The 13,729-nt window shown below is 56.9% G+C and overlaps 1 protein-coding gene across 1 annotated transcript in view; it reads right to left on the bottom strand.

The window, feature by feature from the left end:
• Window positions 1–4,209: 4,209 nt before the first annotated feature.
• The window catches only part of LOC119093757 (zinc finger protein 235), a 47,854-nt gene continuing 38,334 nt past the window's right edge, over window positions 4,210–13,729 (bottom strand). Inside the window, exons 7-8 of the mRNA XM_037216765.1 lie at window positions 7,107–7,190; window positions 4,210–4,979 (exon numbers count right to left, since the gene is read on the bottom strand). Coding sequence (XP_037072660.1) covers window positions 4,843–4,979; window positions 7,107–7,190 — 221 coding nt within the window. The 3' untranslated portion in view covers window positions 4,210–4,842. The remainder of the gene's footprint in view (window positions 4,980–7,106; window positions 7,191–13,729) is intronic.

Raw genomic sequence — 13,729 nt, forward strand, 5'->3', positions numbered from 1 at the left:
CAGGTATATGGCTCAGTTGTTATTCTTCAGAATGGCAAGCTGATTGTAAAAGTAAACCTTTTCCTTGAAATACAAACGCACTGTAGCAGCAGCGTTTGCTCACTATTGTTTTCGACATTTATCCTAACAGCGAAAACGGGGTTTTCTGAGTCCGATGACATTAATACCAGTATCCTCCTGGTCGAAGCATCACAGGCCAGTCCTTGCTATGCCGCCAAAAAATGGTGTTACAAATGTGACCGAATAAAAAACCTTCCCCTGAGGTGTTGATACCGTTAAGATTGATAGATATCGTTTGCCAACAATATCACTATTCATACGCCGACTGCATTAAAAAAGCGGCATGGAGTCAACGCCAACAATGAACATGCAGACTATGCCCACGTGCGCGTCTAATCCGCGCATTTTCTTACTATTGCCGGCTAAACAAGTAGTTATGTCAGGAGCTCTTTCCTAATGACTTCCCGTTTATACCTGTTCGAAACGCTTCTAAATGCGCTTCGAGATCTCTTGAGTGCCTATTAGCTACGGAGCGGATTCGAAATCATGGAAGATAAAACATAGGTTTAGTATTGCGCTGCCGAGTCCTACGACCTCAGTTCCTGACCTGAACTGATAGCACACTTGACCTAAGCCCTGACTTGAGCTCCGACCTGAGCTCTGACCTCAGCCCTGACCTCAGCATCGATGAGAGCACCCAAAAACAATTTCCCAATGCTCGCATCGCAGTAAAATGTCGTCACGCAATATAAATCACCACACACATTTAGCCGAGAGCTAGGTATGCCTGTCATGAGGCGCATTGCACAAACTTGAAATGGTCTTACACCATTTGGCTTCGCAAAATGGCATTTGCATTTAGATTGCATTTGCATTGTTATGTTGCGTACAGACATGAAGTCCCATGGGCTGGGCCTCGTATCAGCCATACGAGGCTCGGATGTTCTGTGACTGGCTGGAGCTAACAGTGCAATGTTTTCATACTGTTACAAACCTGCAATTGTGAGGTCCGAATGGTCTGTTATGCCTCCCAAGACGGTTACTTAACACGGGCATCGTACCTCAGCACTACGCTGAATACGAATATTACAGCTGATCGCTAGACAAAAAAAGCTGCAGCGGCAGATGAAATCCTCCCTGGAGTAGAAACGGTTGCGCACTCAGGCGTACGTTCAATGCGCTCGCCGACCGTCGCAGCTCCCCACCGAATAAGCCACCAATCGCGGCGCGGTCGCAGAGGTTTACTACCTGCCGCGTTTCTGCGTCCTCCGTTGCGATTGACGTGGGGAGGTGTAGGAGAGCGGGGGGAGGGAAGGGGGGGGGGAGGACGGTGTACGCTAGATGTTCCATGCGCCGACAAACCTCCGAAGCGAATAACCCGTCACACTCCAGATCATCGTCACAATCACCGACTGCAGACGGGGGCTCGAACTTTCCGCAGGCCTCTCACGTTCTGGGCGCGTCTACCCGTGACCCAATCACGCTCGTCCGCCGCGACCGCCCGGTCGGCCAATCCCGCTCAAAGCGGGAGGCTCTGGGGTCGCGAGAGGTCACCAGGTGACCGCGCTGGCGCGAGGCACTCGTGGGGGGAGGGGGGGGGGGGCGGTGCGATCGAGTTATTCGTGGTACTATGCCGATGCTACTTTAGGCCCCATTTTCAGGCGCAGAGTTCTTCTTGGCTTCGCCTGTTGTCCATGTGAGGTTTTCCCTCACACTAGGTATTTTGGTTGGGATATCTTAAAAGTAACCGTACACACGTTGTTCATGGCTTTCATGCAACGACAGCTGTTTTGATTCAGGCAAAGCTTCCTGGGACGCAGGCCCGGTCTTCTTAAATCTCAACACGTTGAGAAAATGTGAGATGTGAGAGACACTTATTTTTTAAGGGACTCAGCATATCTTAATGGTATTTACCTAAAATTTGGCGGGGGCACCTGCCGATAGGTTTTTGGAATGCTATAATAAACAACTTTGTTGCGCTGAGCTTTACTGATGTGCCAAATTAGTTAGTTAAAGGAAGAAAAAGAGTGGATGTGGCTCTATTCAAGATGGCCGCCTCTGCTACCCTGGGAATTCATCATCTACAGCCTTTAACGGAACTGGAGCACGTTTGTTCTCCGCAGTCATGTCCCCCGACACTTCGCTGGCATGCGTCCCAAGCGTTAGAGAGGAGTCTCGGCGTTCAACGCTCACTGTAGACCAGCGCCACTTTGACCAGCACCACTCTGACGGCACCCACAAGCTGAACTCTGACAACACTTCCCGCTGCAGTGTGCTGGCCGGCCAATATCAGCCTGACCTCCTCGTTTACCGGTCATCCTTCCCGAAGTCATTGTGGCCCTATTGTTGTGGCTTTTGCCGTTTGGGGTGACTACGATCAAAGTGTTGCAAAGGAACACGAATATTTATAGCAGGTCTGAGTCAAAATGAGTACAGCTATAAGCATATGGGCAGCTCCGCGGGCAAGCCCTCGCAGGCTAGACAACAAAACATTGTACTGAAGGCACAAGCATGGCTTCACGAAATAAGTTGGACCGTTTAGTAAGTAAAAATGGGCTCCTGGACTGTCCCAGAAACCGTGCCTCTTCCTGAATTTGTCTCACTTTTATCTCAAAGTTCGGATGGCTGTAGCCCCTCTACCGTCTGCATACGTAACTAACTTCCTCATGGAAGAACAGTTGTAAGGGAGGGAGGTGTTGTCCATTTTCTGGTAGAACTCCTCGGTAGACGTCGCTGTTGGGTGGATGGCGCAATTCACCCGGAGTAACTGGTTGGCGGTACATTTACCTGCACCACACAGCCGGCTCCAGGTCTGCGCCTCCTCTGGTCGCTGTGATCTATCATTGATTCTTGAAAAAGGCCAACAACTGGTGGTCCCTGGCTCCCCGCTCAAATGCGCGAGACCTGCTGCACGCTACCGATAAACACTTTGTTAACGCGTCTGCCCCCCCCCCCCCTCTCTCTCGCTCTCTCTGTCTCTTTGAACGGTGACGGTCCCGTATCTCTGCAGCCCGGCGTGGTGCTCACCATGTTATTCGAGCGTGATAGACAATATTTACGTTATGTTGCAACGCTGCAAGGAAGCTACGCGTGATCCCACATCTCATAAGTACATCAAACATCCACAACAACCATACCTATTTAAATGTTTGAAAAGTGTGCGGCCCCATTTTTTTCAAAACAATTGTGGCGCGGCTGGTGACCAGCATGTGAAGCTGCTATTGGTTGCAAAGGTCTTTGTTCAAAGAAAGCATGACGTGCCTGGTCGGGCTAGGTCGGGTTGCAAGTTGAAATTTATATCACTGTTCAGGGAGGACTCGCTCGGAACTCGAGCGGTCTCGTTTGACTTTGCCAGAGATGACAGTGGTGATCCCAAGACACTGATAGGCTGATGCTGACATCTGCTCTTTGTAAAACAGGTAAAGTAAACAAGGCTGAGAGGCTGCAATTGGTGACCCCAAAATATTGAGAGGCTGTTTTTCGACTCGATCTAAGGCTGACCATTTTAAGTTGAGTTGATTCGCGCTGCCGGCTGGCAGCTCTGCATCGGTCCCGTCGGATGCCTGGCGAGCCGAGGTAGGCCGTCGGTCATCAGCCAGACGTGCCAGTTACAGCAAACGTCGCGTCAAATGAGGTTTTCAAAAGGGCAAGCTCTCATCTTGCGAGACCAAGCTGTTAAGTTCTTGGTGTGTTGTCATCCTCGGTAAACCCATGCAACTGCGCCAACTTTATGCCACACCTTTAGCAAAGGCAATCAAAACAATAAGGCTTAATCAGCCTGCAGTCTCGTTGTTGGATTTGCAAACGGATGGCCGTGGTGTCAGCTGCAGCGCGACGAGCAGAGGTATGATATCACCCCTTACATGGATCGGCCTGCCTGTCAGCCATAACTTATACCTCTTTGTACTTCCGCTGCTCAGGAGCAATTCAGTTGGAATATTTAAGCCAGATGCGCAGGGCTTCATTCTGGTTTGAAACGTTTTAACTCTGATTTGGTCATCATTCCTGGAAGCTGTCGGTACTGGAATACAACTGCTTTAACCGTGCTAATTTTTCCATTATGCTACGTCAGGGTTCTCAGGTTTTCAGGCAAAATGTGCAGTTTGAGCCTGCTTGAACGTATAAAGTTGTTTTTTCATGAATATTGTGTCATCCGTTAGATGTCAATGCTGTCTTTCTTCCAGTTGCACTTCATAACGAAACAGTCGCCGATATTTGACATTTATTTACAACTTCTTTCTCGTGAAGCAATCTAATGACTAGACAAAGCATACATATTATTACACGTTCAACAGCGGATGATTGTCTAAGCTTACCATACGCATTACAAGGGTGACTATGTGAGTATCACTCAGGTGGAGATTTCTAAAATTACAACAGCTCAATAGAGAATCAATCTAATAACATAACATGTCCATCTTACTGATCGTCCAGCAACCGTCAACACGATGGCGAAGTCACCAGAAAAACCACACAAGGTCTTGGCCAAATGTTATTGCACAAACTGCGCTCCTGCTGCAGCGATGCAAGTTGCGCATTTCAGAGGCATCACACAAGCGTTTTGGACGGAATGCGCAGCGAATCGCTGTACATGTAACAAGTGGCGCCATACTCAACATAATCCGCTTCCATCGCTTCGGGTCACTGCTGAAATCATCACGGTCACGCACCGGGCATCAATCAGCAGCAGCCCAGCAGCCGTCTGCCCACCACGTCTCGGCGCTCGGCGGGCGTCGGACCTGTCAGAAGGGCCTGGCGCCCTTCGTGAGGGGTGGCCAGTCGCGCGAGTGCGCCAGGTCACGGCCCGGGTCATCAGAGGTCAGCAGCGCCTCCAGCCGCCGCTCAGACCACGCTGATGTCCTCGCACGCGGTCGTGTCCTCCTCCGCGCTCTGGCTGGCCGTGTAGCAGGCGGTGCAGGCGCCGGACACCAGCTGACTCGCCGGGCTGCCGCACTTCGGGCAGTCTTCGCTGGCCTCGCCTGCAACAGGTCACGCAGGGGTCAGGCGGCCGGTCATGCAGGGGTCACGTGGAGTGTGACAACGGATCGGCCGAGCGGCGTGCCGGCAACGCCGCCGACCGGGACCGCGGTTCACACGGCGGCGGCAAGGCAGACGGGCTCCGCGGCGCCCGCCGTGAGGCGCGTGTCCTCCCCCCCCCGTTCCAGCAGCCTGTCTGCAGCGGCGTCTCACGTGTCACTCGCCCTATCAGGTTCTGTCACCAGCGCCACGCGTCTCCGATCGTCCTGCCGGAGTCCCTGCCGTCATCCTGCGCGTCTCCGGCAATGCCTCGCCCATCCTGCCGCACATCTGACCCTCGCCTCCTCACAACTCTTCACGATACCGGCCCGCACCGCCCGTGTCATCACCGCCGTGCTCGGGCGGCCTGCCGCGCGGCGGCGCGCCGTCGCCACGCCCCGCGCTGCTCTCCTCCACAGTGGCGCCACCAGCGTGCCGCCACCCAGCGGCGCAGGGCCATTCCGTCGACCCCTCAAGGACGGCCGGCCCGCTCACGTACGTGCCCAATTGGAGAGCCCTGCACACGAGCTGGCGGTGATTTTACCAGACCATCAGGCGGCCTGTTTAATATTCCACTCCAGAAGCGGCGGCAGCGCGGGCGCCGCTGCCGGCGCTAACATTACTGATTTATTGAGATTTTAACCGATCTCAGATCCCGGCCGGCGGCGCTTTCTCACGGAGGCGAGTTGCATAATTACGCTCAAATACGGTTTCATTCATTCACTTAAATCATTAAAGATCCAAAGCCCGTCAGTGGCGTATCGGCAGGCAGTTAAGCGGCCTGTTCGGCCGCCGGTTCGTGTAAACGATAATTACGGAGGGCAATCTCCATTGATGGCCGGCCGCGGCGGCGGCGGCCGGTGGCGGCGCCTGCCGGGGTAACGGGTGCCGGCCACGCCACCGGAGGGCGCCGGCGGCGCGCGGCTCCCTGCGGCGCTTCCGGCGCCGGGTCGGCCGGTGCGGGCCGGCGCAGCGGCGGCCCGGCGGCGCAGCGGCCGCCCAGGGGGCTGCGCGCCGCCGGCGGCCGGCTGCCACCCGAGCGATGAGGCTGATGGCAGCCGCCGGCGTCCGCCGTGAGATTCGGCCCGTATCTGGCCGGCCGGAGCGGCCCACGCACCGCGCCGGAGCTCGCTATGAAAAGGCTTCTGCGAAGTGGCCGCGGCAGTGCCGCACGTTTAACGGCAGCGCTGGTATGCAACCTGGTAGCAATCGTCTCAACGGGGATTTAAACGCACCTGGCCGTAATGATACCCTTCAACGGGCCAGCGTGATTTCATGGATCACCGAGCCCGGCCGAGCTCAGAAGCGTCCCAAGCGAGAGCAGAAGTCATCGACCGATCGGAACGGCGGCTGCACAAGTGACCGTTAGTGGTGACGACAGTTTACGGTCCTACCGGGCTAGCCGTGATGCCGGCAAGCGTAAGTGAGGTGCAGGTGTTGCAGACGCGATGTTCGGGCTATGTCAGAAATCGCGTCTGGAAGTGGAGTTGAGTGCATGTAGACGCGTGCTTTCTTTGTTGTTATTTCATATTCTAGCTTCGTAGCCATTTCTTACCCTTTATGTATGTCCCTCTGTGTACATTTCCCTTTTTCCTCGCCTCTCCTTTATTCACCGATCCGAATCTCTCCTTTCACCCGTCTCGCTCTCTTTTCTATCACTCATATTCTCCTCTTTCTCCCTCCCGCTCCCTCTCCATTCCTTCCTCCCTCTCTGTCCCTCACCGCCGTTACACGGCCATTCCAAGGCTAGGTACGGCCAAGAGCTGATAGCTCGATAAGAATTTAGAGGAATATTAATTGTGGGCTGAGGCTTCCGTAAGATAACGCCAGACACGCCAACGCCTGCTTTCGAGGTGGTAAGGGTCCATAAACGCGCTCAGGCTGGGTGGAGTTTCGTTGCCGTGACACTCGCGGGGCGACATTCGGTACGGCGCGTCCCTAACGGCCTCCGTGGTAAACAGCGGCCCACCGCAGCCCCGACAGCTGATGGGTAACACGAGCGCAAGCGGAGCAATCCACTGGCAGACCGCCGCCATTTCCGGCCGGCTCGTGGGCGGTCGCGCCCTCGGCGAGAGGAAGGTCGCGCTTACCGTCGTGCGTTTTCAGATGCGCCCTCAGATTGCAGGCCAGCGCGAACTTCTTGTTGCAGAGGCTGCAGCTGTGCGGCTTGTCGCCTGGAACAGACCACAACGGTGAGCGGGTCAGATCGTGGCCCGGCACTGCTGAGCGGTGCTGTGACCTGGCCCGGGTCAGGCACGTGACCTGGCCCGGGTCATGGGTGTGACCTAACCCAGTTCAGGCATGTAACCTGGACCGGGTCAGGCGTATGACCTGACCCGGGCCATGTGTATGACCTGACCTAGGTCAGGTGTGTGACCTGACCCAGGTCAAGCGTGTGACCTGTCCTGGGTCAGGCTTGTAACCTAACCCCGGTCAGGCGTCAGTGGCGTTGCCCAAGGCGTGAGCCGGGTTCGGCTGTGCCGGAAGCCAACCCAGCGTGGCCTGGCCTACCCGCACACGAGTCGCCGCAGCGCCCGGGCGCCGCGGCGACCCGCCTCGGCCCGCCAGGGGTCTACGAGAACGTCTGGCGGCGTGACGATGCCACCCTCATCATCGTAACCCGCCGCGTTATTGAATTATATCACGCATTAACGCGATACCAAGGTCTTAATGGCAATGTTTACGGCTTCTAGAGGTGGAGGGCCCACTTTTATGGACCACCAGGAGATAAGCGAACCAGAAGTGCGTGACTATTAATTCATACCTCGTAACTTATCGAACAAAAGGATTGCAGACAGCAGACAGTGTTTTCGTTCAGGACACAGGAATCAGACCCGATCTTCTGGTACAAAGCGTTACATATCATCGCCCGCCCGGTGATCTTTGTTCTTCGCCTTGTGACAGGCTGGGGAAAAATATTTACTCATGAAGTAGCAGCAGCACCTCCGGTGTAAAGATTTACAAAATCCGCGAAGTCCAGCCACATTGAGAAAGCTGTCATAACGGGTTTAGCGTTTAAGCACCTGTAGTTGAAAAGAGCTATGGTGAAAACGTTTGTCTTCTTACCATGTGTTTATCAGAGTTAATACAAGTTCCTCCAAGAAGGCTCCATCGTTTAACAAGCAACTGATCGCCACTTAAACAGCGGGCAAGAGCCCAGTTCAAACAATATTGGGACTCTCAGCACACCACCGGCTGCCCAACTCGTGCAAGGAGGACGCTGCAGTGCATTTATAAGTCAAGCTTTTGTGGGTTCCTGAAAATTACGAGGCTCATTCGCGTTCATCTTTGTATTATTTACATGGTGACAAACATCACGTTTGTAACTGCCTCCTTCCGACACCGCCGCCGGTGTCTTGCCGGTTAACATTGGTAACGCGTCGGGCGCGGGGGCCGTTTGTGCGCGACTTACTCCACCTAACTCCTTCCTAGTAGCTCATGTTCACACAATCCAACGCTCCGTCCGGACCCGTTCCGAGCTTAGCTTCACACAGAGTGTGTGACACCACGTAGCCCGATGCCGAATGCAGCCATTGGCTCACACCGCTGGCCGGAGCGACCTGGTATCTGCCCGGCTTCCCGAACCGGTGTAGCGCATGACGCGAATATCTCCCGCATTCACTCCGGTAGAATTTGCCCAATTATTTCGGAGCAGCTGGAATCCTCATGGGAATCACGAGTCCGCGCCCGCCCCAGCCCCGGGAGCGCCTTTTTATCTGGCTGGCTCGCCGGCCGCTACCAGCCTTCCAATTAAAGTATGACACACGCGGTCCACAATCTCACCACGCCGCCGACAAAAAGGGCGCCTGGCCCGGACGGCGATAATTATCCGGCAATGATCTAATGGAGAAGCCGTGCTCCGACCCTGACGCAGCCGAGATAGCGCTTCCAGCCGGCCGGGTCGGGCCGGACCGGCGCGGACGCGTCACCGGCGCGCGCTGGACCGAGCCGGAGGCCGCCCGGGGGACACCGAGTCCGGCGCCGCATCGAACCGCCGGCAGCGGCGGCGTGAAGGGCGGGGACGTGCGCGCGACACACCTCGTCACCGGTCGACCGGGATGACGTGTCGTGCCACCGGCCGACCGGACTGACGTGTCGTGTGGCGCCGCGCGTTGTACCTGACGATGTCCACGCACGCTCACGACTTGCGGTACCGCACGACACGCCGGCCGGCGCAGATGCATTGTGCAGCGTTAGGCATGAATCGCGGGTAGGGAGGGAGGGGGAGGGGGTCGGAGCGTCCATAGGCGTCAGTGGAACGGCGGACGACGAACGCAAAACGTCATCGCCATTCGCGTTGTTCGCCACCATGCGAACGCCGTCACAGAAAAATGCGTCGAGAGCCAGCGAGGCTGGACACCTCACGGCGCGTAGGCTGCGCCGGCCGGTAACGACCCCCATGTTCCAGCGAGACGGACATCTCGCGGCGCGCAGGCTGCGCCGGCCGGTAATGACCTCCGTGTTCCCGCGCAGCCGCCATCTCAGCTATGTTAAAACGGAGGCTCATCATCGGTGTAGCCAGTGAGCTATCCGCCTAATGGGCGGAGAGCTCCTCATTAAAGTTCCACGGGCAGTGCCAATGAAAGCTTGGACAGTGCTACCCGGAGCCCGCACTCCCGCTAATGAGGGCAGCATAGCCGTGTTTGGCATTAGGACGACCGTGGCGCGCGCGCGTGGCCGTGTTCGTCCATGTAAGCGTGTGTGCTCCGCTGCGGCTGCCCTCCATACGCCACTTCACTATCCTCCGCGATTAACGAGGCCATTCTCAAAACACGGAAATATAATTATCTCCCGAATGTTATGGATTTCTGATGTATTTCTGTGCGGCAGACACCGATAAGGCATTCCAGAGTTTGTCCAGGCTTTATAATTGGTAGGAGAAACAGTGATAAATTGGACGATTGGGCGCGTATCAGACGTCGGATAGCTCCCAGATTGGAGGCCAGGAGGTGGCCTGGTGCCGTGTTCGGAAGCGGCGCCACGGAGACGCCACGGAGACGAGCCGCGACAGCCGCCGGTTCTGAACTCAGGTCACCCGTGGTGCTGCGCTCCTCCAGCCCTGCCTGACTGTAAGGGCAGTATGTACGGAAAACGTATGCAGAATATCAGCGACCTTCACCTCGAAATGTTTTAAAATGCAAGGTGTAACTGCAGCGTCCCGTGTTTTGGGGCATTTGTGGTGAAACACAAAGAGTAGGTTGACACTCGATCCCACCGAAATCGTCGAAATAAGCATACTTCGTTGTTTTAAAAAGACAAAATACACTGCTTCATTCACGGCGACCTCAGGTGCCGAAAGGCCATCATCACCGGTGTTTGTTTTGTGTCATGCCCCTGCAGAAGGCTGTGCGTCCACAAGACGTCAACACTATCGGTCACAGGGGGTGATAACCTGTTGTGTTTACGAGCCGGGTGAACAAGGTCGTCGGGCAGTCAACAGTTAGGCTTGGGCGTGTCCGTGCGGCGGCGGACGGCGGCGGCGCGCGCTGGTCACCGCGCGCTCCAGTACGCGCACGGCTGTATCTCGAGCTCTCTTCCTCTGTCATGTCCCTGCTGACAGGAGATTTATGACGGGTCCACTCCCGTTAATTGGGACCGAGGAATGCCCAAAACAGAAGAAAAACACACTTGTCAATTAGTGGAGCGATCAGGGTGCTCGCCAGAGATCGGTCGCTGGATAACACGCCGATGGCCCCGACACCGAGCGTCGAGCCGGCTCCATCGATCCGGACACACCACAGGGTTTTTCGCTCCATGTTGTCCCTGACAGGTATGGCCCATTATATTGCACGGTATCTGTTGTTCTACTTTTTGCATGCCTAATGAATTGGTTACGGGGCTTCATGAGCTTAAAAGCTGGTTTGTGCTTCGAGTATTTTAACATTAATGCGACCTATCGATACAAGCGGAGTTTTACGCGACGCGTTGATAAACGTACATGCATTTGATTACTGAAGCTGACAATAAATTAACGATATTTTCAGCGATGGGTCGAAACCCGGATAGATATTTCAAGACTTTTGTTTTTTAGGACCGCAACGAATGATTACCTGAGACTCGTAGACACCTTTGGGAAACAAGGAATGATGCCATGAAATACGAGATTCTTACGAGACGGACTGCACAGAATCATGCTCATCATAATCCACTTGCGACTACCGATCACTGCCTAATGTGCTGTCCAAACCTGGCTTCCCTGCCCCCGTAATCAGCTGATTTGATTTCAGCAAGCATGACACCGGCCATTTTGGCCTGACATGATGCCTATTGACAGCCGATAGGATTTGCAGCGCACCTCCTCTGATCGTCACCATTAGCGCCGGAGCGCGCTGCTGCAGCGAGCCGCGCGGCCAGCCTCAATTAACTTCTGGCCGCCTGATTAAGTGCGGGGACGGTGGTAATTTACCGGTTCATTTGTCAGCCATTATGAGCGGTCAGCGCGGCGCGTCGGAAGGTCGAGCGGTCGGCGTCATTAGCGGCCGGGACGTGACGGCCGGCCATGTCTCTCGGGGCAGGGCGCGACCCCTCTCGGGCCGTGTCGCTCGGGTTCGGTCTCGGGCCTGAAGGGGACTGCGTATTGTCACATTGATTAGAGGTGGTGACATCAGCTGGCGTGTGTGTGAGTCGCTCACAGGCAGAGATGCGTCAGGCGGCGTGCAGGGGGCGTCTGCCGTCAGGCACGCTCAACAGGAAGAATCATGCTCATGGGACAGCCGTCTCTCTGAGTCGACAACCATTAATCTGTTCAAAGAGCCATGCATCTCATGAAATTTCGTTCCCGTGGGTGGTCAGTTGTGCTCTTGACTACATTGATCGTGTCAGTAACAGACGCCACGTCTCGTCCTGGTGAGCTATCGGCGTCAGCAGACCGCAGGTGGGGCACCTGGGGACCGGGCATCACTCTGAGGCCGCCGCAGACCTGGCAACCACCGGCACAACTGCCGCTGGCGTCGGCGGCGTCCACACTGCGACACCGCCCAGGAAGCAGCGGCTGTTCTTGTGCTGCGACCCCATAAAACAGCAGCAAAGCCGAATGGACCGCGGCGACATATAACGCCGGCTCACGTCCCTGCCGGCAGCTCAGCTGACCTCTGCGCGGGCGGGGCCGCCCGCCGTCCGCCACCGTCAGGGGCCGCTCAATCAATTAGGTGCGGGCCGGCGAGTTCTAATGTTGCCTGATGCTTGCCCCGGTACTCCGCCCAGCCGCCTACCCACGCGCTCGTCTGTTATGATTGCTATTTGCCGTTCAATTTATCAAGGCCTATTACTGCCATATGGTTCGCTCCCAGCCTCGGCACCGGCCAACCAGCCATTACTTAGCACTTCTTCTCGGCCGATGCTAATGCACCGGAGGCCTGGCCGCGCGGTCGGCGTTGTAGCGGCCGGCGTGATGTACGGTCGCCGCACACGAGCCGGCCGGCCGCCCCGCACAGGACTGTGCCGGCGGCCGCGCCGGCAGCCGTAGGGCGGCCGTAGCGCACGGCGCGCGCTGGCCGGCCGCGCGCGCCTTGCGCCGCGTCGCCGCGGAGATAAATCGGCGCTTATCGCGGCCGCCGCTCTCGGGCCGCTCATTTGGGCCGCCACGCACGCGGCGCCGCGCACATATCAATGAGCGTGGTGGCCGGGCGCGCCGCGCCGGCCGGCGGTCCGTGTCGGTATCGCGGAGCTCATCACGCCCCGCGCCGCGCGTCCCGCGCCGCCCGCTCGCAGGCGACCGGACGGTGCGACACGGCGGGCGGCCTGCGAGGTCGCGCCCTGGGAGGTGGGGAGGGGCGCTCCGGACGTGACGACGGCACGGGTGGCCTGCGTTAGCGGTGAGGGGGCGTCACTAGCAGTGTTTGGGCTCAGGTGGCCGATACCTGTCGCTGGGACGAGCACGGCATTATTAAGGATCCTGAGCATGCAACCTCAGTGGCAGCGACGTGCCTACTGATGACGTGGTTAGCGCCGTGGAGCTGGACTGAATGGCAATCGAGATAGCAGCCCACAAACACGAGAACAGTTCACGCCCCGACCGCTTTCCCGATCCGCTCCTCGTCCTGCCTCCCCTCTCTAATCTGTACCAGGCTTTAGTTCCGCAGTAAAGCTGACCAAAGTGTTGTTTGTTCTGACGAGGGGAGCATCGATAATCGTAATAGTCCGCTAATGATCGGCCCTCGGTGGTCCACGCGCGCGCACGACAACAGCCCGGTCTGTTTGTTCAGCGGGACCGCTTTACGCCTAACGCCGCGTGCGTTGCACACCGCGCCGCCGCCAGCGCGCTGATGACGGAAATCCAGGCGCGTGATTATCGGCATTCGGCGGGGCGGGCGCCGCTGTAATTTGGCCGTCTCGAGGCTCCGTGCGGGCTCGCTGTCACCCGGGCCGTGTTACCCCTTCATTACGGCACCGTCTCACCTCCCAGCCGCTCGTGCATTTTTGCCTTCTATTACCGAGCGGGCGGGGATGTGGTGCCGCAAATAATGGAGCCGGCGGCCGGAGCCATGGGCCGACTCTCTGACGCCGCCGCTGCCTGGCCGGCGTCTGCCTGGCCCCCGCCCACGACTCATGCCAGACTGCCGTGTGGCGTGGGGCTGCGCGCGCGTGCAATCCGCGTGCAAGAATGAATGCGCGTGTGCGGTTGTGTCTACCGAGTTCCGGTCATCAACAGCGGAGAATACCCTGGCGCGCCGTAATTGGCGGCCAGAATCCGCGCTTATTTGGCACCGAGTCG

Source organism: Pollicipes pollicipes, unplaced genomic scaffold (assembly GCF_011947565.3).
Source record: "Pollicipes pollicipes isolate AB1234 unplaced genomic scaffold, Ppol_2.1 Scaffold_4002;HRSCAF=4701_pilon_pilon_pilon, whole genome shotgun sequence".
Lineage (NCBI taxonomy): Eukaryota > Metazoa > Arthropoda > Thecostraca > Pollicipedomorpha > Pollicipedidae > Pollicipes > Pollicipes pollicipes.